The sequence below is a fragment of the Macrotis lagotis genome, chromosome 6, assembly GCF_037893015.1.
Source record: "Macrotis lagotis isolate mMagLag1 chromosome 6, bilby.v1.9.chrom.fasta, whole genome shotgun sequence".
NCBI lineage: Eukaryota > Metazoa > Chordata > Mammalia > Peramelemorphia > Peramelidae > Macrotis > Macrotis lagotis.
The window spans coordinates 36,597,464-36,623,125 of record NC_133663.1 but is presented as its reverse complement, the minus strand read 5'-3'; the positions used below and the strand labels follow the sequence as shown (position 1 = coordinate 36,623,125).

At 36.6% G+C, this 25,662-nt stretch overlaps 1 protein-coding gene across 14 annotated transcripts in view; it reads right to left on the bottom strand.

The window, feature by feature from the left end:
- Positions 1–1,461: 1,461 nt before the first annotated feature.
- The window catches only part of NAALADL2 (N-acetylated alpha-linked acidic dipeptidase like 2), a 1,546,126-nt gene continuing 1,521,925 nt past the window's right edge, over positions 1,462–25,662 (bottom strand). For all 14 annotated transcript variants that reach the window (XM_074190946.1, XM_074190945.1, XM_074190943.1 and 11 more), the window contains one exon: positions 1,462–8,009. In XM_074190946.1, the coding sequence (XP_074047047.1) occupies positions 7,811–8,009 (199 nt within the window). In that variant the 3' untranslated portion in view covers positions 1,462–7,810. The remainder of the gene's footprint in view (positions 8,010–25,662) is intronic.

The following is a 25,662-nucleotide window of genomic DNA, read 5'->3' as shown; positions in this document are numbered from 1 at the left end:
GCTGGAAGGAATCATAAAATCCATCAAGTCCAATACCCTTATTTTACAAATGAATAAATTGAGGACTGAAGAGTTTAATGATAACTTGCTCACGGTCACATGGGTAGTAAATGACAGAACCAGAATTTGATTCCAAGGCATCTCTGACTTCCCCACTATACCACATTGCTTTCTCCAACAGCTTCAAAAAACTTTGAAATAAAAACATCCCAAATCTTTAAAAGAGAGAAACTGGAAAAAGGCCATTTATCTGATGAAAGGACTTCAGCAAACACCTCTTTATTCTAACTTGGTTTTCTAGAAGATACACAGGAAATGACAGAGCTATAGCAAGTGAAAGTAAGATTTATATTAAAATAAAAAGACTCTGGGACTATCGACTATCGGCATAAAAATGGATTGAAAGGGGCTTCGCAGAGTAGCTGAGCATTCTTATTTACTAAGCCTGCTAGATAATAAACTAATTAGGCATTTTAATTGAAAAAAATATGTAGTTCATTAACACAAGACTTTTACTGTACTGGCTAAGCTTCTATTCAGATGCCAAGTTGGTCCTTTAATTAGAACAAAAGAGCCACATTAACCCACGCAACAGAATAATTCATAATAATGGCTGAATATTAATCCCTTGAGGTTGCTGGGATCTAGCCTATGACACATGGCTTACTATAGGCACTCGTGTGATCCTTCGGGATTGAAAGGGTGTGTCCTAATTAGCCCCAGAGATACCCAGAGGTTTTGCAACCCTAAAAGACCGACTCCTCTAAGTGTTTGTTAGGTTAAATCATTCTGATAGACTTATGAATGCAGTTCTTCTCTCCTAGACTAGATATGAAAGGGATCTTAGAGGTCATCTGGCTTACCCCCTGTCCTGCGACAGATGAAGGGGCTAATGTGTGGAAAAGGGAAGTGACTTCATCAAAGTCATCCAGATCACAAGTTGCAGACCCAGGTCTTCTGTTTACCCAGCTAGTTTCTTTCTATTACTTCTCTACATAGTTGCTCTTCCAAAATGATAGAACATAATAAGATCCTTGAGGGTTGGGATTAGTTTGTTTTTGTCTTTGTGTTTCCCACTTTATAAATGCCTGTTGATTGGCTGATGGATTGTGTGATCCATCTTCCTTAAAGTAAGTATATTTAATTGGATAATTGAGCTCCCCCCCCAAAAAAAATTGCATGAAGCCTTACCTGAAGCTTTTCCATCTTGTATCATCCCTTAAATTGAATTCCTTATCCACTAAGTTTAGAATATTTAGCTATACTCTAATCCAAATAAAACAATGATTACACCTTCTTTTGAGAAGTTTAAGTGAGGCTTGGACTTTACAGTAAAGTAACTCTGTGTTTGCTTATGGAGTTAGGACAGTTAGAAAAGCAATTTTTTAAAAAAAAAATTGATCATGTTTTCATGAAATGGATATATATATATATATATATATATATATATATATATATATATATATATGAATGGGAAAAGGAAAAATACATTTTGATTAGATACCAGATCAATTATTAAGATGCGTAAATGCTAAAATTGTCTCTTGGAAAATAAATGCATACACATGTATTGTGTATAGCATGCAAACACATAGCATATATACATATATATTTATTTATGTTATAATTACATATATTAAATTGCAGCATTATTGCTGCATGATAGAAGCCACAGAGGGGAGAAAAGCACTAGAAAAACTATTGGGGGGGGGAGTATACTGGAAGATGACCAAGGATAGTTGAAATGCCTTGATTTTTCTTTTTCTGTCCTTTTTGTTGCTATTTTTCATTCAAATTCATACCAATTGAAATTCTCAGTTACATACACACAAGATACTTAGCTGAGAAACAGTTGTACTTAATAGGGAGCTTAGAACTCAAGGAAGGTTTTCCAGAACCTTCAAAATAGTAGATTCTGATGAACCTTTTATAAAGCTTGGAATTTTGCTTGCAATAAACACAGATTCACTTTTACAGCTGACTTGGTGTTTGTTCTCCCCATTTGTTGCTTCAAATTTTTTCCTCCTCTGTGTGCCTACAATGTGATGGAGCGAAGTTCACAGGATCATAAGATTTTAGATTTAGAGCTGGATGGAAATTGAGAGAGCCCCTGTCCAACTCTTTCATTTTTTTTTCTAAAATGAAAAACTGAGGGGCACAAAGATTAGATCTGCATATGGTCACACACACACAGAGAGAGTAAACAGCAGAGCTGGGATCTGAACCCAGGTCTTCTAACTTAAAATCAGTGGTGGTTTTTTTTGTTGTTTGCTTCCATTGTGCCCTTCTGTCTTTTTTTTTTTAACAGTAGGCACTTAATACATGGTTGACTGCTGAAACTTCTTTAAAAAAATCAGTTTTCTGAATAGGGAATGACCTCCCATGGCAGATGGTGAATTCCCCATAACAGAAGGTATTCTAGCTGAGGATGAATAAAGGATGGTTTGTTAGAGAGATTGCAGAAGGAATTTCAGTTATGGATTGGGCCAGATGACCTTTGAGCTCCCTTCCAACTAGGAAATTTTATGATTCTATATCATAGGCAAAGTAGTTTTTGATTCCTTTTACCATATTTTGTACAATGGTCATTTTAAATCTATTTCTTATTGTTAGTTGAAAATGTAACTGAAGCATTCTTAAATAGATCGTAGTAAGAGTGGCATGGAGTTGACGCTGCATTCTTAAGGACAAGGCCCTTGGAACACAAGCAGTGGCTGGTGCTATCACAGTAGAGTGGCTTCAAGTTCTGACTAATCTGTCATCTAAGGCCTAATCTAACTAACTAAGGGCAATGTCTAACCACTTTCCAGAAGGCTGGGAACCTCATGCTCCTTTTGTTTTCAGTCATGTCTCATGAGGACTGCCTACTAAGGCAACCTTTAGGCATGCATTAGTGAAGGAGAGGTGAGTGACTTCACCATACCATGATGATATGGTAGATCTCAAAACTCAGAAGTAAAGAATTATGCTGTGGTTTGTCAGATTGGAATATTGTACAGTGGAGCAGAAGTTTGACCTCTAAAGTAATTAATTCAAGGAAAAATGGAATCTTAGGTAAAAACTTTTGTATTAAATTTAAAGGATATTATTTGAAGACACATTTGTATTTTAAATAATTTCTTCATATGTATAATCTGTCCTGAATAGTAATTGTGATGAGGGTAAATTTATTCTTTGCCCCTCTAGGCCTATCCTTCAACTAAATGGTCAGTGTAAAAGGCAAATTCTTAAACAACATCATGGACATAAACTTATTTCAAACATTAAAGGGGATTGTAATATTTTCTGCCTTTCTAGGCTTTGAAAACTAGAATGTTCAAAAAACATCAATTCATAGTTCTAAGACTCATAGAACAATATGGACTCTGGAGTTATGACAATGATTATCATTCATAGGGCAATGGAAAGGCATATGTGAGTCATCCCAAATAAGGAATTGCAGAGAACTGGAATAAGAGATGTCAAAAAATATATGAGCAAAATGTTGCACTGGTCACACAATAAGAGCAGGAGATAGTTGATGGATTAGGTTTGAACCCCTGGTGGTATTTTTGAAAAAGGACAAATTCTTTTGGGAAAATGAGTAGACTGCCAGTGGTGAACTCATAGAAAGATATGAACCAGAGCTGCAGGCTAGATAGGCAGGGATGGGTTGTGCTCTGCATCATTAACAAAACTAGGTTAGAAACCACTTTTTTTGAGATTCTATCAGAAACTTTTATTTCACCATACTTATGTATCTGAGGGTGAGTTAATATTGTGTAGGAAATGTTTTGTAGCTGCATACTTCATCTTATTCATACTATTCTTTGTAAATTTTTGACCACAAGCAGTTAGAGAACACCTATTTGCTTGCATCTAAATCTGAGTCATTGTGTGTTTGTGTTTATGTGTGTGTGTGTGTGAATGTGTGTAAGTAAACATGTAGGGTAAAGCTGAGAATTCATTACCTATTAGTAAAGTATACTAGCAACATGGAAGCTGCCTTTTTTCTTTATTATTTGGTCATTTTTGGGTGGTGGCCATGTTGGAAAGTTTGGATTAACGTTAGTCCTTGGCTATGTCCATTATTCTTTTTAATACAATGTATTTCCATTGAGAATGTGTCTATCCCAAAGCCTTGAGCCCTGTTTGGTATTCTAGCAGTGTAACTCTCTTACCTATGTCATTAAATAATACATGTACAAGGATGTGAATGAAAAGTAATTTAGATGGCCATGATAATATTGAGCCAACTTGCTCTAACATGGAAGTTCTCAGCTCGATTTTCCCTTCCTAGTTTGTGGGGCAATAGTAATGTGCCCTCCTTAGCATACATCTTTTACATGCTCCTCATCTGAATTCTCTGGAGGTACGTTAGTGCCTGGCTGAAGAGCTTACCACCATCTGAAGCAACAGACCAGCTGTGCTCAGCAGCTGTGGAATGTCAAATACATGAGTTAAAAAAAAACAAACAAAAAAACTCTATGGGAGGGAGGTATCCTTTTTTCCTCAGGGATGAGAAACAGGTGATCTGAATCCTAGATTTCAACACTAAGTCTATGACTAAACAAATTCATCTCCCTGGCCTCAATTGTTCCATCTGTAAAAATAGGATTACATCTTACTTAAAGGGGGATTGGAACGGAGATTCTAGATCTAGAATTGTTGTCTCAATGCACAAATATAAAATCCTGGGAAATAAACCTTACAAAAATCCCAGGTAATGCCATCTTCTAGCTGTCACTTTGTAATGTCTTTGTGTGACTGAATTGGTGAAATTGTCCTTGGAGCTTACCCTATCTACACAAGAGCTAAGGGGAAGAAAAAACTTTATATGAGGCCATCAAAGTCATTCTCAGTCAATGGAGAAAACCCAATTCCTGTTATTTTCCTAACATGTCCAAGTTATTAGTCCTTTTGTTTCTGCAGGAGAAAATACACACACACACACACACACACACAAAATCAAAAAATATCAAAGTAGTAGACCCCTGAGCATAGCATGGCAATAACACTGCTGGTTAGGAGATTTGCTATACTTAAAGAAAGATCTATTGTAGATTTCAAATTTGGCATCTGGTTTAATTACAATTAACTTTCTTTATGAATTCTCTTAAATGGACCAATAAAAATCATGCTTGTCACTCATAATTAATAGCCCACATTCAAATACTGAATGCCATAAAATTTTGAAGGATAATATAGGTTATCTCCAGATCATTCTGTCTGTGCCTCAATGGATTTAGAGGGGTAGGTGACCTGTAATTTTTTTTTAAAGTAGATGATTTAAAAAAATAAAGTAGATGATTTTCTACTGGAGATGCTTTAATGGAATAACATTTTCATTTAGAGATGATTATAAAGTAGGAGAGATGTTCAACTTGAAATGCAAAATAAAACAAAACAAACAAAAATTGCTTCCCTATTGAAAGAATAGGAAGGTTTGCCTGACACCTGATTAAATATTTAAGAAATACCTACACAAAGAGAGTGTTTCCAGACTGTTCTATGCTGTTTGGCTCCAGGTGGCCTGAGCTTGTTTCTCCCCTTGTGCTATAATGTTTATTTTGGAAGAAGACAAGAAGGAACTGAGTAATATAAAGAAGGAACCTGACTCGGCAAGCCGCCAGATCTTTCCTATGGAATACTCCTCCAAATATGGTAGAGCACTTTTAGAAAACTTTTACGGTGGGGGGGAGAGTAATTCTTAAAATAAAGTTGATTCACTTGGATAATTCACATTGCAATTGACCTTTCAGAACTGAATTATTCAGCTATCTTGAATTCTGTATTTCTCCCAATAGACTCTAAGCTCCTTAAAGACAGAAATTATTCCATTTTTGTCTTTGCATCTCAAGTGACTTTGCACATAGTAGGATTTTAAGTTTGCTGAAATTTGTTTTTTCCCCTATACTATAACAACTGCTCATGGTAATGACATCTTGAGCCATATTATTCAACTAAGGGATATTGATTAACCTTTCTTTACAATTTGGACTATGATTGAGACTAAATTTAGCTCCTAATGATGATTTTAAAACAAATTTTGTAGGGCAATGGGGTTAAGTGACTTGCCCAAGGTCACACAGCTAGGTAATTATTAAGTATCTGAGGCTGGATTTGAATTCAGGTCCTCCTGACTCCAGGACCAGTGCTCTAGTCACTATGGCAGCTAGCTGCCCTCAGTGTTTTTTTTTAAACCTAAAAATAATGGAAAAACCAAAAATGAACACTAGGAAATCAAAACCTATAGGCTTCCAAGAACATGGCTTCAACCATATGCTAGAGTAAGGAAAATCGGAGTTGGATATCTGATGCAAAGTGAAAATTGAAACAAGGGCATTTCATTAGGCAAAAGAAATTTACTTGAAGTAGTCTGCAAATAGGTTTTCCAAATAGAATCATTTTATCTGATATAGGAATACAACTTTCAGATAGAATTAGAGAATACTGTAGAAGTTTAAAATTTTACTTTATAGATGATTATGGAGTAGAATAGATTTAGATGTCATGTACATCTATAGCCTGATTAGTTTATAGAATAGTTCAAAGTGGAATTTGCCCTAAAAGTGTGAGAGTGGGTGGGAGAGGAAAGATAATCCCTTTCTATAAAAATAATCCATTTCCCACACTGAACAAGTACAAGAACCATTGTACCCTAAATTACATTCTTTTGTCAAGATCATACTTGGAGTCACCAGCAACTAAGGCTACCATTAAGGAGGTCAGCTGTGGTTGGAGGAACTACTACCAAGATTTCCTTCATTAAAAATTAATAAAAAATTTCCACTGGGTCAGGAACAATCATGTTCATTACCAAAGACCTGCTTTTCTTCAGTGATGGAGAGAGTAACTTTCTTTTTTAAAAATATTTATGTTTATAAAGAGAAACTTGGTCTTAATTTTCATAAAAATGCTTCTGACTTATTCATGGAGAAAATGCCTCACATAAGTTTGCTCAAACTACAAATAAGAACACTGAATGACCAGTCCTTTTTAAGGGAATCTCCAGGTTACAGTGGTTTTCTCTAGGATCCCCATATCTTCTTCTGTCTCAGAGATTTGTACCTTTCTTTACATTCTTACAAACTCAACTGAGACAAATGAGGCAGTTCAAAGCTAGTCACTACATACCTTATTAGGGAAAATTTGCATTTAAATTGTTCTGTGCAGTTATACCTCCAGAGTTTCCTTGGACTGTTTATGGCTCTTTGATTGGTAACACTTGAAAATGATAAGTTTTGTAACCAGTGTATTACTACATCTAGTTGTGTTATAAGATCAGGCACTTCATTTTACAAACAGAAACATTCAAAGGTGTATTTGGTCAACTGGCCACTCAGTCGAAACAGCTGAACTCTTCATAAAAAACACTTACCATTGAAATTAAACTGCAACTTTATCAATTCTCAGTTTCTGTTTTAGAAACTGGGTCATTAATAGTGCTTACATGTAGGAGATAAATAACATTCCTATGTGTTTCATCCACAGGAGCAAAGATTGTCCAGAATTTTTTGGGCTTCGGTCCCCAAAACATAGTAATTTTTCAATACAGATATAAAAATACAGCAGATTTTTTTTCTAAAAGATAAATTTTAAGTATTAATCCTATAACCTGCTCTTACACATTTCAAAACATAGACATATGAAAAATATTAAATGTGCAAAAGACGTTTTCATGTATATTTTAGAACACATAATAGTACTTTTAGACAATAGTTGAAAACCTACTAGAAAAAAAAGCCTTCAACCTCACAGAAATCCTGGTCAGATTAGAGCTTTTGCTTGTTGAATTGTAAACAATTTTTTTTAAATGCTGAGAATTTTCTCAGTTCTTTCCCAACAAGCTACTCTCAAACACATCAAGTCCTGCTTTGAAGTAAACCTGAGCTGAATTGATGCTGTTCAGCACCTTGGACAGGGCTGCTTGAAGGGTCTTATTTGATAGATGTAACTTTTCATGCTCCCAAGCTTCTTGGAGTATGGAAAATTGGTGGGTCTTTTCATCCAGCCTGTACAGAATGTTTCTGAAAAGAAGAGAGAGAACATTTAACTCTTTTATAAAGAATTTATTTCTCAACATTAAAACTAAATCTTTTGAAGTAGCCAGTGTTGTTTTTTTCTTCAAAAGGCACAAATACCAACTGATAGACTTGAAGAATTCAAACAAGATGATTGATGGGAGACAAGTTTAGTCCCAAAACCATTTGAATTCTATCCTCTCCACTCCTCACCCACTTTTTCTTCATTGAATTATTAGTATTATTGTATGCACCATTGTGCCAAAAAAGGCAATATGAATAGATATTGGAAGGAAGAAGACCTATGCTTAAGTTCTACCTCTGACATATAGCTTCAGCACATTACTTAACTGCTCAGTTTTCCCAAATATCTCTTAAGACTATAGGGTGCAGGGGTGGCTAGGTGGCACAGTGGATAGAGCACTGGCCCTGGCATCAGGAGTACTTGGGTTCAAATCTGGCCTCAGACACTTAATAATTACCTAGCTGTGTGGTCTTGGGCAACCCACTTAACCCCATTTGCTTTACAAAATCCTAAACAAAAGACTGTAAGTTGCAGATTGGTATCTGACAAGGTGAATGACTACAAGGAGCTTCCTCTTAAAGGATACCTCATGCCAAGGGAATCACAAGTCTGATTTTTTCAGTAAGAGTATACCAAATATATTATAGGCAAAGTCTAGGACACCTTCCCACTTAGCCTCAGGTAGAATCTTTTTAACAGAAAAGTATGTCTTTAATTATTGCATTGTTTCATCTCTTTCTAAGCACAAATCAGTTTAAGCATCAATGAACACAGAAAAATTTATTTTAAAAAAAGTGTGGACCCAATTGGCTGTTCTCTTTGTTTTATATATAACCATTAAAAGATGGGAGATTCTGATTTATGAGGAGGGGGAAGTAGAAAGAGGTAGAATTAAAGGGATCCAAATGGATTTCTTTGCAATTATCTAGTTCCATCCTATTCTTCTTCCTTGCTTTCACATCTAAGGGAACAGGACAATTTTGACATTTTGAGCTAAAACATTTGATACTTATTTGTCACTTATTATGACCCAGTTATGGCAAGCATTGGTACAAGTCCTTAATTCAATTTAAAAGCAAATCCTTAATGCCTACTATGTGCCAGGATCAGGGGAAATAAAGCCAGAAAGGAAAACAATTCCTGTCCTCAAAGAAACATAATCTAGTTCAACCATGTCCATCTATACAAGGACTAAAGTAACATGGAATATCATATGCAAGTACATATAGGTGTCCCCTTATCCTCTCTTCCCTTAGTCCCTTTTGTCTTACATCCAGTCTTAAAGGTGAAGTTCACTTGCAATAACAATTTTATTCCTTATTTATTCCCAATAAGTAATGAGATGGCATAGCTTGTGATATAGTGTTTGTGATAATGTGTTTTACTTGGCATTGGGAAGATAGGGTCTTTTCCTGATTTCCTCTAAGATATTTATTCTAAGATAATAGGATTCTCTCCTCTAAGTTATTTTTCATTACTTTGGTTTCACTTCTCTGTGTGCATGTGACCCTCCAAAAGAACATAAACTCTTGAACACAGGCTTGCTCTCGTTCTCTCTCTGTCTCTCTCTGTCTCTCTCTGTCTCTCTGTCTCTCTCTGTCTCTTTCTCTCTCCCCTTTTCTCTGTCTCTCTTTAATATCTAGTTTAATGCCTTGTACCTGATAAATGCTTTGCAGATCCTTGCTGAATGCTTTTTCTAGTTATAAATGCATATTAATATTTATTAGTCAAATATCTACAATTAAAATTAGCAGTGAAAATATTTGTCAGAGATTTTCATAAAGGTAACAAAATTCTTCAGAACTTATCCTATAGCAGATAATAGAAAGCTAATGGGTTTATTAGCCTGATTCAAGGAGCCTGTAATTGTCTTAAATCTTTACAAAAGAGACTTTTTCATAACAAGCCAGAGCACTAAAGTTGGAAATCAAAATTATGAAGTTCTTTTTTGAGAACACCCTTAGATGTTTTGAGACAAACACATTTGATAGAAGGAAGGCAACATCAAAGGAAAAAAATAGTACAGAAACTCTAACCTATCCAACTCCAAGTTGGTAGTCCAGATTCCAGGGATACTCATAAAAGAAATGATGGCAAGAGACACTGCTGTGGAAACTATTAGAATCTTCTGGTGGGTAAGGGAATGATGTACAAGGAAATGGCTATTTAGAATGGAAGTCTACATCTCCTAAAGTGATATATTCAGAGAAAATCAGGGTTAGCATTTGCAGGTGGAGGCAAAGAGCATTTGAAAATAATACACAGGGCAACAAACATTAAGATGAATTTTAATCTTTTTATTGAATATTATTTGTAAACATCCACTCCTTTCCCTTGGGTTTATGGTTCATTAAGTAAAACAGAAATATTACGCCTATTTCATATTTGGAAATGTTATTGTTTATAATTTGCTCCCTCTAATTTCTCTTTTTAAAGTTTTACTACCAATAATCCTCATGGAAAAGTAAATACATATTTCAATAACAGAATTTATCATTTAAGGAATTACATCAGAGGCTCTCTGTCCCTTAAGCTCAGAATAGTTACCTTGAGGAAAAGAAATGGGATAATCCTCCTTACTGGAACTACTATTCAAATGGCTGAGGGCACTGTCTTAGGGAAAGGTCTAATGAACAAAGGACTGACTGATACAAGGGATATTTCCATCTCTCCAGCTTCTACTGGATATAATAGCAGCCAAGGTATACAGAACCATGTATGTATAATGTGATTATTAAATGTTAAATATTATTAATATTCAATTTAATGAAAAGTCAGCATTAATAATCCATGTTCATAAAGGTTACAGATTTAGTCTCTTAATACCAATCCATTTAATCATGAACTCAGATTCCACATATTTATATAGAATTTTAAACCTTAATATATGTATATGCATATATATTTCTCCAATGACAACAGACCTGGTTTGGGTATTACCCAGAATGTGATTTCCCTTACTAGTAAACAACCTAATAACATACTTTCTAAATGCCTTTAAACAATCCGTGTGAGTAGAAATGGATCATTTACTTGGCTTGTGAAACTCTACAAGGAGAAAAACACATTTTCCATATGGTCTGTGATTCAAAAAATAGGTTGGTGGTAAATTCTTATAAAAGATATATAATCATTTCCATTGTTACCAAACCAGTGTAAAAATCAACATAAACCTGAGGAACTTGGTGGCTACCAGTGAGAGGGGTACTTCCATCATCAATGAAGACAGAACTTTAATTTGGGCAATTATTGATATAATTTAAGCCTCATTGATATATTATGATTGTGAAATATATTATCTCACCTGTTCTCTAAATTTTAATGACAAGTATACTTTTGTCTACCAGTTTCCCCCTAGAATCTTATCTTTTTCTAGTTACTTATTCCTACATCACTAACTGTTTGCTTGTTTATTTATATAGAATGAATTCCTGTACTTGGAGTCCTTATAAGAAAGCTCATTATATCATTTGATTTCTTATTCTCATCCAACTTTCCTTCCACTGGAAGAATCACAAAACTCTCTTGGGTATAAAATGTTTCATTGTTTCATATATCCTTCCTTATCTTCCATAGTTTTAGAAACATTTTTATTGGAAAGAATGAAAGCACTGGTACTAATATCCAATATACCCCCCCCAAAAGGTGAATAAGAAGAAATGCAACTAGAGGAGAGATAAGAAAACATCAAAAAACATATTTCCTCTTTGAGGGATTACATCTCAAAGATGCTCCTTTCCTGACTATATTCCTATCACCTCTTAGCCTAATATTGGAGAACACCTTTCATAATGCATTCCTTGGTATTTTTTAAGAATTTTGTGCCCTGGGTACAAAAAATTGCTTCCTACCACTTTGCTCACAGCTCTGTATTTGAGGGAAGATGGCAGTGACCTAAATCTTATCCACACCAAGAAGCTTCTATTAAATAAATCCAATGAACCTATAGTTTGATACTCCCAAACTGAGTCTAGAGGAGATCTCTCCAAATCTTTTGAAATGGGGTGAAGAGACTGCAGTTGTTCCTTCAGGAGTTAAAACACCCAAACATCTTTAATAAATATGGAGAAGCCAGCTATGTTATAGCAACCAAATCAGTTTGAATTGCTCCTTGCAGTTTTTACAACCTCTCCTGTCCCCATCCCCCATCCACTCATTTATAGGCTTCTTTCTTGTTGTTTCATTTGTAGACTTCAGTTCTCATTGCATGTTGTGTGGAACACTAGAGCTGGTTCAGCAAAACTGACTGGGGCAGCTCTTTGTAAAGAGAATTGATGACTGTGTAGTGCAGCTAAAATTTAAACACCCAGTATTAACTATAGCCACCCTTAGGTTGATCCGTGTGAAACCTAGGAGACTTATAAATACATTCTTGCCCTTGAACATGTCTCTTTTGCTCCTCTGTAGATCAGCATTTTTGACCATAACATTTGAGTCAGTGACCTTGAATCGCTGATGCCACAGAACCTAACTTTAAATGTGTTTTGATTTCAGTATGTACGGAACTGTTATGTCCAAGTGTCTTTTCTTGTCTGTATGATCTGTCCATCTCTAGAGCTAAAGATCAGCATCAAACCCAAATCCATAAAAGCCAGGCATTGGATATTTGTGTAGAATTATAGTAAGTGACACAATTTCAACAACTCAGTTAAGATTAGCAAGTATATATTAAGTATTTTAAAGAATGGAGTCGCTGGGGGGTGCAGTGGATTGAGAGTCAGAAGGATGTGAATTCAAATCTGACTTCAGACACTTACTAACCCTGTGATCTCGGATAAGTTCATTTATCCCACCTGGCCTTAGGACCTCATCTGCTAAATGAACTAGAAGAATTGGTAAACCACTTCAGTATTGGGGCCCCCCAAATTCCAACTCAACCATAACATGTACTTGATATCGTACTTGAATAAAAGCCATAAGTAATTGCCCTCAAGGAGCTTTAAAAGGGGGAACACAATGTGTAGATAGATAGATACATAGCAGATAAGGATAACAGAGAAGCTAAAGAGCATTGGCAACTTCTGTGGAAAATGGAAGGCTTCGGAAAAGAAACCTCCTGAGGTGAGCCTTGAAAGAAAGAAAAGGGGAAAAAACCTAAGGATTTTGAGGTAATGACAAGAGATTGCAATCTAGACATGGAAGGTAACATGTGCAATAAGATGAAGTGTTGAGTTCAAGGAACAGAAAATAGTCCAGTTATGCTGGACCATCAAATTAATGAAAGGGAAGAGTAGAAAACACTGTTCAAGCTTAGGTGTTTGACACTCGTTTTACAAGTAATGGGAGTGTCAAGGCAATAATATGGTATTATATATGACAAGGCTATAAATACAGATTGGACCTGGGTAGTAAAGGTCTTTAAATGAAAAGCTTAAGATAAGTACATAGGGATGAGCTTTTGTGACTGAGAAGATAGTGGGATCCCCAACAAATATTAGGAAGTTTGGCAGAGGGACCTGTTTGGGTGTGAGGATAAAGAAGGAAATACAAAATCAGTGGTAGAAACAAAAGTGAAAAAGGCATCCAGACATGTTTCCAAGTTGAGACACTCTCTCCGATAACTGGGTGACAGATTCCTTGCCAGAACATGTTTGTTCTCTCATATGCTTAGCCTTAATCAAAATCAAGATCATTTCCCTGCAGGAAGAATGAACTAGTGGGACCTTGGCAGCCCATCCACATTTCAATAAATCACCATGGTATTTGCCTACACACATATCATGAGTTTCTTAAGGGCTTGGATAGATATCAGGCATAATTAAAATAGTCTTTAATTGAAATCACTTTAGTAAGCTAACATGTTTAAAATAGCATTAATTCCTCCCCCTCATCCCTGTGCCTATCTGGTAAAATCTTTCCCATCATCTGTAACTATTGGAGCTTATGAATGTAATTCATCCAGTTTGCCTGACCCACACACAACAGAAAGAGACTACTAAGAGGAAAGTGTAATATATTATTGATGACACTAATGAAATTACAACACCCATCACTCATTTTAATGGGTCTGTTTCAATGACACTTGGCTGTGACCTGAAAAGATCAGCCCCAAACTAGGAAACCTAATTAATAACTTCAGGCAGCACCATTGAGAGAGATGATGCCATCTTTGTATAACTGACAAATCTTTCCCACTCAACTAAGGCAAAAGGATGGATGAGATGAATTTGGAAACAAAAGCAATGAGAGTTATTAGGAGCCATTTCCATATACGTGAATATTCGCCTTATGATGGAAATGATGACTTTTCTTTTCAAACATTGATTGTCATTATCATAAAGGGGAATGGGATGCCAAACTTTTATAAGCTTAAATTACTAAGCATTATACATCATGTTGACAACAGTAACTCCTGGCTTCCAAACCAGTCAGGATGGACATGTTCAGTTGGTAAGGCCAACTCTCAAAGATTGTACCAACTACATTATTTTGTCACTGCTAATCAGAGAATTTGTTCTAATACTAAACACTTTTTAAAATGGCTGAAACCTTCCATGAAAGCATAGTAAGCACATTACTAGTCTATTTATAAACATGATTTCATCTAAAGCTATGCCTTGTCTATATTTACAAAGAAAAGCTGATTACCGAAGCAATTATGGAATTCATTCCAAGAGTAGAATATTTGGGTTAAAATAGCTATATAATTGGGAAGAAGAGAATGATAGTGTTGTTTTGGCATCTCTGGGATACTGGATCAACACCATCAAAAAGGCAGAGTAGTATTATCAAACTCAGTTGGAAATTCAGTCACTGATCCCTAACATAAGCATCCCTGCAGGCCATATATTGATTTTGTTTGAAAATATAATGTGATCTATGTTTTATTTTTATTCATTTTGTTAAATATTACCAATTACATTTTAATCTGATTAGGGTAGCACTCCTTATGTGTAGCACAAGGGCAATGTTTTACCCACTCTGATATAGATACATTTGTCAATATTTTAAGGATTGAACTTTTCATCAGTCTATAGATTACCTTCATTGAGAGCAAAATGTTTTGATGATCAACCAGATGATCTTCACAAGTTGGGGTAGCTAAAAGAGGAATTTCTTCAAATTTATCTAGGCTATTCCATGAACAACAGACAACTTAGAGGGGAGAACACTAATATCTGGTGGAAGGTGAGAAAATTAGATATCAAATAGGAAACAATATTTGAGTTGAATTTTGAAAGAAGATAGAGATTCAAAGAGAGAAATGTATTGGAGGAAAGCACCACATGGGAGATAGATATAGGAGCAGGAGATCAGTTATCTTAAAAGGTCATTTAGTTTAGCCTGACTACTTAAGAGATGAAAACTAAGTGAAGCTAAATAGGGCTACATGACTTGACCAAAAATAAATCTAGGCTAGAACCTAGAACTCTTAAATCATATCCATATCAGGGACTTTTTATATAAATCTCAGTTCTTCCTTATGTTTGTCACCTGATCCATTCTTAAGAGAGTTCTAGCATATTCAGTTCTGCTACAGAATATACCACTAAGACTCGGCCTTTAATAAACTGGGGTCAACTCACACTGTAATGATTCAGCATAGTGGAAATTTAGCAGCTGTGGAGAAGAGCCTCAATGTTAGGTAGAATAGTGGATAGAGGGCTGGAATGAAGACTTGAGTTTGAATCAGATTTAGACTCACATTTACTACCTGTTTGATGCTAGTCAGGTCATTAAATTTCCCTCAACCTCAAGTTTTTCATCTTAGAATGGGAGAAACTAGAAATCCTACCAAGATAACTGTGAGGATCAAAAGATATATAAAATAGTTCACAAACCTTAAAGTGCTGTATAAATGCTAGTGATTCTTAGTAAGAATAATATGATTAAGTTTCATTTAAGTAATTAATTATGTAGTTAGGAGTATTCTCAGTGATTGAGATGAATCATTTCACTTCTCTGTTGTTTTCTACAGCCTCAGAATTTCAGTTAGGATTTCTCAAACCTAAAAAAAGGTTTATAACCATTGTAATTTGATGGCAAATAAAATAACTCATTAAAAATTTGACTTAATCTCTCTGGGTCAAGAACATCAGGACATTCCCATTATAATTAAATGTACTATAAAATCGAGAGTAGTGACAAAATTAGCAATAACAAGTAATATTCACATAGTATTTCAAAGTTTACAAGGCACTTTCCTTGAAAAACTGAAATTATAGTAAGAGAACACTTAAAATGTCCATAGCCTTTGATCCAAAAATACCATTATGGATAACTAATCCAAGAAGGTCAGTGACAAAAAAGAAAAACCCCATGTACACAGAAACATTTATTATAGTTCTTGTTTTGCTAAGAATTAGAAATAAAGTAGATGGCCTTTGAGAGGGAATAGCTAAACAAACTGTATTATATCAATGTGATAGTCTATTACAGTGCTAAAAGAAATGATGACTATGATGAATACAGAGAAACATGGGGAGACTACTATGAACTGATGCAATGTGAAGTAAAAAGAATGAGGACTCTGTGAGGTGTACATAAAGTATGGTTCTATGGTAGGGGATAGAAAAGAGTACATTGGGAAATGCATGTGATATTAAAAAAAATAGCAAAACATATTGGATACAAAATGCTTGTTTTAAAGTCATTCTTTGAGGGAACTTGTGGAAGTATTATTTTCTCTATTATATAACCCAGCAGCTGCTCTCAGAGCACTCAGCCCACATTCTGTAAGGGGGTCTGGAGAGATCACAGAGATCTCTCTGCTATCCCTGAGCCAGGACTTTGGTTTTGCCCATACCAAGATGAAAGTTGCAACCTGGGACCCCAGTCTCAGGAGGAGGAACAGAAGCATAACAGAGCTCACAGTTTGCAGTGGAGTAGGGACCCTCTTGAAGTTCTAGGGAAGAGGGGAAGCCAGGAGAGCAGCAGAGCCTTTCATAAAGACCTTGGAGGAAGTGAGGTCCCTGGGGGGGGGTGTCCCTGAAAATAACTTCAAAAATCCTCAAAAACTTGGGATAGTGCCTCTACCCTGGATGCAAAGCCCACCATAACAAAGAGTTGGAGAAATGAGCAAACAACAGAAGGAAAAAAAATCTGACCATATGGAGGATCAAAATACACACTCAGAAGATGACAAAGTCAAAGCTTCTGTATCCAAAGCCTCCAAGAAAGACATGCATTGATCTTAGGCTATGGAAGAAAGAGCTGAAAAAGAATTTTGAAAAGTAAGGAAGGGAAAGGAAAAATGGGGAGGAGAAATGAGAGCCATGTGGAAAAATCATAAAAACCAAGTCAGCAGCTTGGTGAAGGAAATGCCAAAAAATACTGAAGAAAATAATATCTTAAAAACCAGTTTGGGTCAAATGGAAAAAGCAGTCCACAAGGTCAATGGAGAGAAGAATACTTTAAAAAACAGAACTGGCCAGATGGAAAAAGAGATAAGAAACAAAAATAACTCTTTCAAATGTAGAATGCAGCTAAGAAGCTGATGCCTTTGGGAGGAATCAATAAAACAAAACCAAAAGAATGAAAAACTACAAGAAAATGGAAAAACCGGATCTAGAAAAACAGATTCAGAAGAGAGAATTTAAAAATTGTTGAGCTAACTGAAAGTCATGACCTGGAAAAGAGCCTAGGTATCATTTTATCAAGAAATTCTCCAGGAAAACTGCCTGACATCCTAGAAACAGAGGGTAAAATAGAAATTGAGGGAATCTACCAATCTCCCCTGAAAGATCCCAAAGTGAAAACTACCAGGAATACTATAGCCAAATTCCAAAACTCCCAAGTCAAGGAGAAAATATTGCCAGCAGTCAGAAAGAAACCATTCAAAACATTCAAACCATACAGCATGGAGCTACAGTCAGGATAACACAGGGTTTAGCACTTCTACATTTAAGACTTGGAAGATGATATTCTGGAAAGGAAATCAAGACTGAGAATCAAGTACCAGCAAAACTGAACATCCTCTTTCAGGGGGAAAGATGGACTTTCAGTGAAATAGTGGACTTTCAAACCTTTCTGTTGAAATGACCAGAGCTGGGCAGAAAGTATGATCTCCCAGTATAGGACTCAGGGGAAGCATAGAGGGGGTGAACAGGAAGAGCTAATTATGAGGGATTTAATGGTGGTGCTGAACTGTGTGTATTCCTGCAAGGGAAGAAGATGATACTGATAACTGAATGGATCTTCTCATTCATTAGGACAGTTAGAGGGAGCATGTATAGACAAGACACAAGAGGGAGCTGAATATGAAGGTGTAATATATTATAAAGATGGAGTTAATGGGTGAGAAAGTAATGTACTGGGAGAAAGGGAAAGGAGAGGTGGAAAGAGCTAAGATATTTCATATAAAAGAGGCAAGAAAAAGCATTTGCAATGGAGTGGAAGAGGAGGGGGGATAAATGAGCCTTCATTCTCATTGGCAGTGACTCAGAGATGAAATAACAAACACACTCAATTGTGTATAGAAATTTATCTTATCCTAGTGGAAAAAAAGAGGTGAAAAGGATGGGAGAGAGGGGATAGGAGGAGGGGAGGAGTGTAGGTAATAGAATGGAGGGAAATACAATTAACAATAGCAAACGTGGGAAAAAATAATAAAGTAGTTTCTCTGAAGAACTTATGATAAAGAATGCTATCCATCATAAAGACAGAGCTGATGGTTTCTGAATATAGACTGAAGCATTTTTTTCTCACTTTATTTTTCTTGAGGTTTCTCTTTCTTTGGGGTGGAGTGGATTGTGTTGACTTTTTACAACATGACTATTGTTGTAATGTGTTTCATGGCTACACATTTTTTTTTGCAAGGCAGTGGGGTTAAGTGGCTTGCCCAAGGCCACACAACTAGGGAATTATTACGTGTCTGAGGCCAAATTTGAACTCAGGTACTCCTAACTCCTGGGCCGGTGCTCTATCCATTGCAGTACCTAGCCGCCCTTGGCTACATATTTTTAACCTACCCCAAATAACTTATTTTCTCAAGGCTGGAAGTGAGATGGGAGGAAGGGAGACAAATTCAAACTCAAGTTTCTGGAAGCAAATGTTGAAACTTGCTTTTGCATGTAGGGAAAGTTTTAAAAATGAAATAAATTAAAAAAATATTCAAAGCTAGGTCTACTGTCACAGTAGCCTAAATTTGCATCTCTAGTGCATGATCCTTAATAGCTTCTCATGATTAAATATTCCACATGGTAACCATATTCAAAATTTCTGTCTCTTTATGCCAATTTTTCTCTAAGAGGATGAGATGGAAACTTTTAGAACAACCAAGGCAAGCTCAGACACACTTCACTTTTGACCTGTCCTTTGTGAAATGGAAGGGGAAGAAACAGAAAAGGTGGAGAGTGGGACATTGAAAATCCTCCAAAATCAAATGAACAAAAATTCTTTTTCTCCAACAAATATTAACTTTGCATTCTTTTTTCCTGGATGCTTTGGTTAAGCTCTGAACTACTCCATTTGACACAGGCAGCCTTTCTGGAGTTGTTTTATTTGAACCAAAAATATATTATTGCAAATATAATAATGTGAACATGCTTTTAAGCACACCAAGTATTTGTTTTGAGTGATTTGTATGATTGGGTAAAATAATTATTAGGTTGATCATTAAGTTTAAAAAGGTCCAGGGTAAGATAGAAGGGGGAGGAAAGATAGCCATGATGCTGAAGAAAGCATAACTAATATATTATAGTGTACTATATCATACCCTACTAATATAATATATATGATATAGGAAAGAATGTAACAATATAATATAACAATAAATATATGTAAGGATAGCCTGATTGTGAAAATAGGAGTTGGAAAAATGCTCAGAAAAGAGTTTGAATGCTATTTTTTTAGGGTCTTTTTGTGTTTTTTTTTTTTGCAGGGCAAATGGGGTTAAGTGGCTTGCCCAAGGCCACACAGCTAGGTAATTATTAAGTGTCCGAGGCTGGATTTGAACCCAGGTACTCCTGACTCCAGGGCCAGTGCTCTATCCACTATGCCACCTAGCTGCCCCTGAATATTTTTTTAATAGCAGAATTCAAAAGAATGTAGAAGAATTAGAAGCAGTATGGTAAAGTATCTCTCTCTCTCTCTCTCTCTCTCTCTATCTATATATATATATATATATATATATATATATAAATATATATATTTATATATATATATATAGCAAGACGTGGAATTAAGAAGATATGAATTAAATCCTATATCAAATGTGGTATTTATTTGATCCTGAGGAATTCATTTATTCTCCCTAGCATTAGTTTTCTCACATGTAAAATGAGGATAATAATAGCATCTATGTCCCACATTTTTAAATTTATTTTTTATTCTCATTTTGTACAAATGTTTTTCTTACATTAATAAAATATTCTTGTTTACAAGTAAACAAAATACCCCTCCTCCCCCCTTGAATATAGATAGACTTGCTTGGGCGAAAAAGTAAAGGGGAAAGAAAAAATTAAAATAAAAAAAATAGTAATAATTGTAGGTATGGCCAGGTGGCACAATGGACGAAGCACCAGCCCTGGAGCCACTAGCACCTGAGTCCATATCCAGCCTCAAAAACCCAATAATCACCCAGCCATGTGACATGCAAGCCACCCGATCCCTACTGCCCTGCAAAAACCAAAAAGAAGAAAAAAAAAGACACCCCCCCCCCAAATAAAATAGTAATAATAGTAGGGGTGGCTGGGTGGCAGACAGAGCATTGGCCCTTGAGCCAGGAGCACCTGGGTCTGAATCCGGCCCCAGACACCCAAAGATCACCCTGCTATGTGGCTTCAGGCAGGCCACCCAGCCCCACTTGCCCTGCACCCTCCCCCAAATAATAATAACAAAAAATGTGCTTGAGTCTTTGTTCCAACACCAACAACTCTGTCATGGATGGATCACATTCTTTATGATAAGTCCATCGCAAAAGTTACATCCATATTTTTCCAACATTGCCATTGCTGGTCGCAACTCCTTCCTTTCTTATTTCTCCACTACCATGTACTATATTTTCTCTCTCCTTTCACTCTGACTCTGCTGTAGGGTCGCTGAGTGGCACAGCAGACAGATCCCTGGTCCTGGGGCCAAGAAGCCCTGAGCCCCCATACCACCCCTTAGGCCCAGAATCTACCTGGCCCTATGGTCCTGGGCAGGCCTTCCAATCCCAGCCCCTTGCAGGAAGTAAAAAAGAAAATGTGTTATATCTGACCACTGTCCCCCCATGGTCCATCCTCTCCTCCTTTATTCACATCCCCACCCCTTCCCCCTGCTCCCCCCTCCTTCTTACTCCAGTTGTCTATACCCCATTGAGTATATTTGCTGTTTCCTCTCCTAGCCATTTCTGATGAGAGCAAAGGTTCCCAGGTTCCCTCATTCCCCCTTGCCTCCCCCCTTCCATATCATTGCAATAGCTCATTGTAATAAAAAAAATCTTATTACGTGAAATATCTTGGACTATTTCTGCTCTCCTTTTTCTTTCTCCCATTCCATTTCCCTTTTTTCCCCTATTGACTCCATTTTTACACCATATTTTATCTTTCAATTCAGCTTTCTCCTGTGCTTCAACTATAAAAGCTACCTCTACATGCTCAATTAACTGAGATGGTTCATATGAATATTATCAGTATCATTTTTCTATACATGCAGTTCATCCTCATTAAGTCCTTCATATTTCCCCCTTCTCCTCCAATCTCCATGCTTCACCTGAGTCCTGTATCTGAAGATCAAACCTTCTGTTCAGCTCTGGCCATTCCAAAAGGAACCTTTGAAATTCCCCTGGTTCATTGAAAGTCCATCTTTTTCCCTGGAAGAGGACATTCAGCCTTGCTGGGTAGTTCATTCTTGGCTGCATTCTAAGCTCTTTTGCCTTCCAGTATATTGTATTCCAAGCCCTACGAGCTTCCAATGTAGTTGCTGCTAAGTCCTGTGTGATCCTGACTGCAACTCCATGATATTTGAACTGTGTCCTTCTGGCTGCTTGTAACATTTTCTCTTTGACTTGGGAGTTCTGGAACTTGGCTATAATATTCCTGGGGGTTGGTTTTTTGGGATCTCTTTCTTGGGGTGGATTCTCTCCATTTCTATTTTGCCCTCTGCTTCTAGAATATCAGGGCAATTTTCCTGTAGTAATTCTTTGAAAATGATGTCAAGGCTCTTTTACTGATCATGACTTTCAGGTATTCCAGTAATTTTCAAATTATCTTTCCTAAGTCTGTTTTCCATATCAGTTGTTTTTTCAATGAGAGATTCACATTTTCTTCTAATTTTTTCATTTTTTTTGGTTTTGAAGTATTGATTCCTGATTTCTGGTAAATTCATCAATCTCCCTGAATTCTATTCTTTGTCTGAAGGATTTGTTCTCCTCAGAGAGTTTTCTTATCTCTTTTTCCATCTGGCCAATTTTGCTTTTTAAAGCATTCTTCTCCTCAATAACTTTTTGAATTGTTTTATCCATTTGACCTAAGCTGGTTTTTAGCATGCTATTTTCTTCAGCATTTTTTTGGATTTCCTTGACTAAGCTGCTGACTTCATTTTCATGTTTTTCCTGCATCTCTCTCTCCTTTCTTTTCCCAGTTTTTCTTCCAACTCCCTCATTTGATTTTCAAAGTCTTTTTTGAGCTCTATCATAGCCTGAGCCCAATTTCTGTTTTTCTTGGAGTCTTTAGATGCAGGAGCTTGTGCTTCCTCATCTTCCGACTGAGTATTTTGATCCTTCTTGGGCTCATTTGCAAAATATTTCTCATGGTCTTCCTCTTGTTTCTTTGCTTCTTCATTTTCCCAGCCTAAGCCTGCTTTTGGGGTGCTTCCTGAGCTTTTGGGACACTCCCATAAGAGTCTCAGTGTGTGAGGTTCTGTCCTCCCTCCTGGTCTGTGAATGAACATAAGCGCCCCCCCTGCCACAGGCCGAGGTAGGGGGGTGGCCCTGTTGTTCTATGGGGGGGCCTAGACTGGGATCAGGATCTGAATGTGGTCAGAGCCCCAGAGTCCTGTTCCAGGGGCAGAGGACAGAGCTTGGCAGTCTCTCTCATCACTCCCCTCCCTCAGCTCAATGGGCTCATGCCCTGGGTGCTCCTGCTTACGGGCTCCGCCTGCTTCTGTTTCAGGGTCTAGGCTGCAGAAAGACCAAGCTGCTTGCTGTGTGCCCTGGGGGGCTGGGCTCCATGTGCTCGAGCTGGCAGAGGTCCCCTGCTGTTCCCACACTTTGTGCTGGTGCTCCCCGGGGTGTAGCTTGGGAGACTCCCCTGCTGCTGTGAGCTGCTGCTCCCAGTGCCCTGGGGCTGCCTCCGGGAGGCTGAAGTTCTTTGGCTCTGGCAGGCCACCCCTCTGGCAGGCCGCCCTTCAGACCCCAGGGAGCAGAGCCTTTCTGCTCTTTTCCAAGTTACCTTGAGTAGGAGAACTGACTCACTGGGTCCCTTTGTGGGTTCTGTCTCTCGAAAGTTTAGTTAGAGTCCTTAGTTTATGAGTTTTTATCAGAGAGCTCCTAAGACTTGATCCCTTCATGTCGCCATCTTGGCTCTACCTCTATGTCCCACATTTGTTGTGAGGATAAAATGAGGTATTATACATAAAATACATGGCAAATGTCTAACAAGATAAATGATAACAATATTATATCAAGAATAATTTTAAATTATTAATAATCAAAGAACTTTAAATTTGAACACCTTTAGGCTAAGAACCATATTAAAACCACTACCATGAAAAAAAAAGCAACAAAGATTGATCAATCCTGTGGTGGAGGAATTTTTGAAAAATAAGCACATTATTTCTTTGCTGGCAGAATTTTCAGGTGATCTTGGGAAATATGTAAAGAAAAAACTATTAAGGAAATTTCTATAGTACTTTAATCCCCAAATCTCACAATTCTGTATTTATGCACCAAGGTGATTAAAGACAAAGCACAAGGACTAGAGATGAAACATATATTTAAGAATTGAGGGGCAGCTAGGTGGTGCAGTGGATAAAGCACTGGCCCTGGAGTCAGGAGTACCTGGGTTCAAATGCAACCTCAGACACTTAATAATTACCTAGCTGTGTGGCCTTGGGCAAGCCACTTAACCCCATTTGCCTTGCAAAAAAAAAACCTAAAAAAAAAGAACTGAAGAATATCAATAAACTAATGCAAGAAGGCAAAGGAATATCATTATTCTGTGAGCACTGATCACTGTGAAAAATTTAGGAAAACCTAGGTAAACTTATATGACCCAAAGCAGAGAAAAGAAAACTGAGCTCAAAGAACAGCATGTATGTGAACATTTAGTTCAAATAAAATAAACAATTTTTTATCAAAATATGAAACTTAATGTGAAAATTTTTCTTTTCTGTTAATCATCATTAATTTACAAAAATGGAAAGCAGCACTTACTTTAAGTAATAAATACCCCCCTTGGATTATTTACTTATTATTTTTTCATATTTTTAAAATAAATTTATTTATTCTTCCAACTACATGCAAAAATAGTTTTCAAAAGTTCCACAATTTTCTCCCTCACTTCTCCCCTTGACAGCAAGTGAACTGATACATGTTTTTACATGTACAAGTAAATTTAGCATAATTTCATATTAGTCATGTTGTGAAAGAAGAATTAGAACAAAAGGGGGGAACCATGAGAGAGAAAAAACATAAAACATAACATATTTTTAAAATGGAAAATAGTGTGCTTTGGTCTGCATTCAGACTGCATGGTTTCTTCTCGGGATGTGAATGCTATTTTCCATCACAAGTCCTCTCGAATTGTCTTTGATCTTTCTACTGGGGAGAAGAACTAAGCCCATCATAGTTGATTTTCACCCAGTGTTGCTGTTAATGTGTAGAGTTCTGGTTCTACTCTCTTCACTCATAATCAGTTCATGTGAGTCTTTTCAGGCTTTTCTCAATAAGAGTAAGATTCAGGCAGTTCTCTACCCGCCCCCCTTTCTTTCCCTCTACTATACTAGGTCTCTTCATGTGATGTAATTTATTCCATTCTGCCTCCCCTTTCCTCCCAACCCAATATAATCCCTTTTCACATCAGGTTTTTTTTTCCCCCTAAATGATCCTATCTAAAAATCAACTTATGTCCATACCTTCTGTCTTAATATACTCCCTCTGATGGAGACACACTTCTCAAGAGTTATGAATATCATCCTCTCAAGTAAGGATGTAACCATTTTAATCTTACTAAATAACAGTCTCTTTCTTTTCCCTGTTAATCTTTTTTATGTGTCTCTTGAATCTCATGTTTAAAAGTCAACTTTTCTGTTTAGCTCTGTTTTTTTCATTAGGAAATTTTCAATGTCACCAGTTTCTTTAAATGTCCATTTTTTCCTCTGGAAAAATGGTACAGTTTTGCTGGGTAGTTGATTCTTGGTTGTAATCCAAGCACCTTTGACCTCCAGAATATAATATACATGGCCCTTTTATCCTGCATATTCTTAGCTGTGTATTTGAATTGCTTCTTTCTGGCTACCTGTTATATTTTCCCCTTGATTCGATAATTCTGGAATTTGACTCCAATATTCTTTGGCATTTTCATTTTGGGATCCATTTCAGGAGGTGAATGGTGTATTTTTTCAATGCCAATTTTACCCTCTGGTTCTTGGATATCAGGAGAGTTTTCCTTGATGGTTTCCTGAAAGATATTGTCTAGATTCTTTTTGATCATGACTTTCAGGTAGTCCAATAATTTTAAAATTATCTCTCCTATATTTATTTTCCTTATT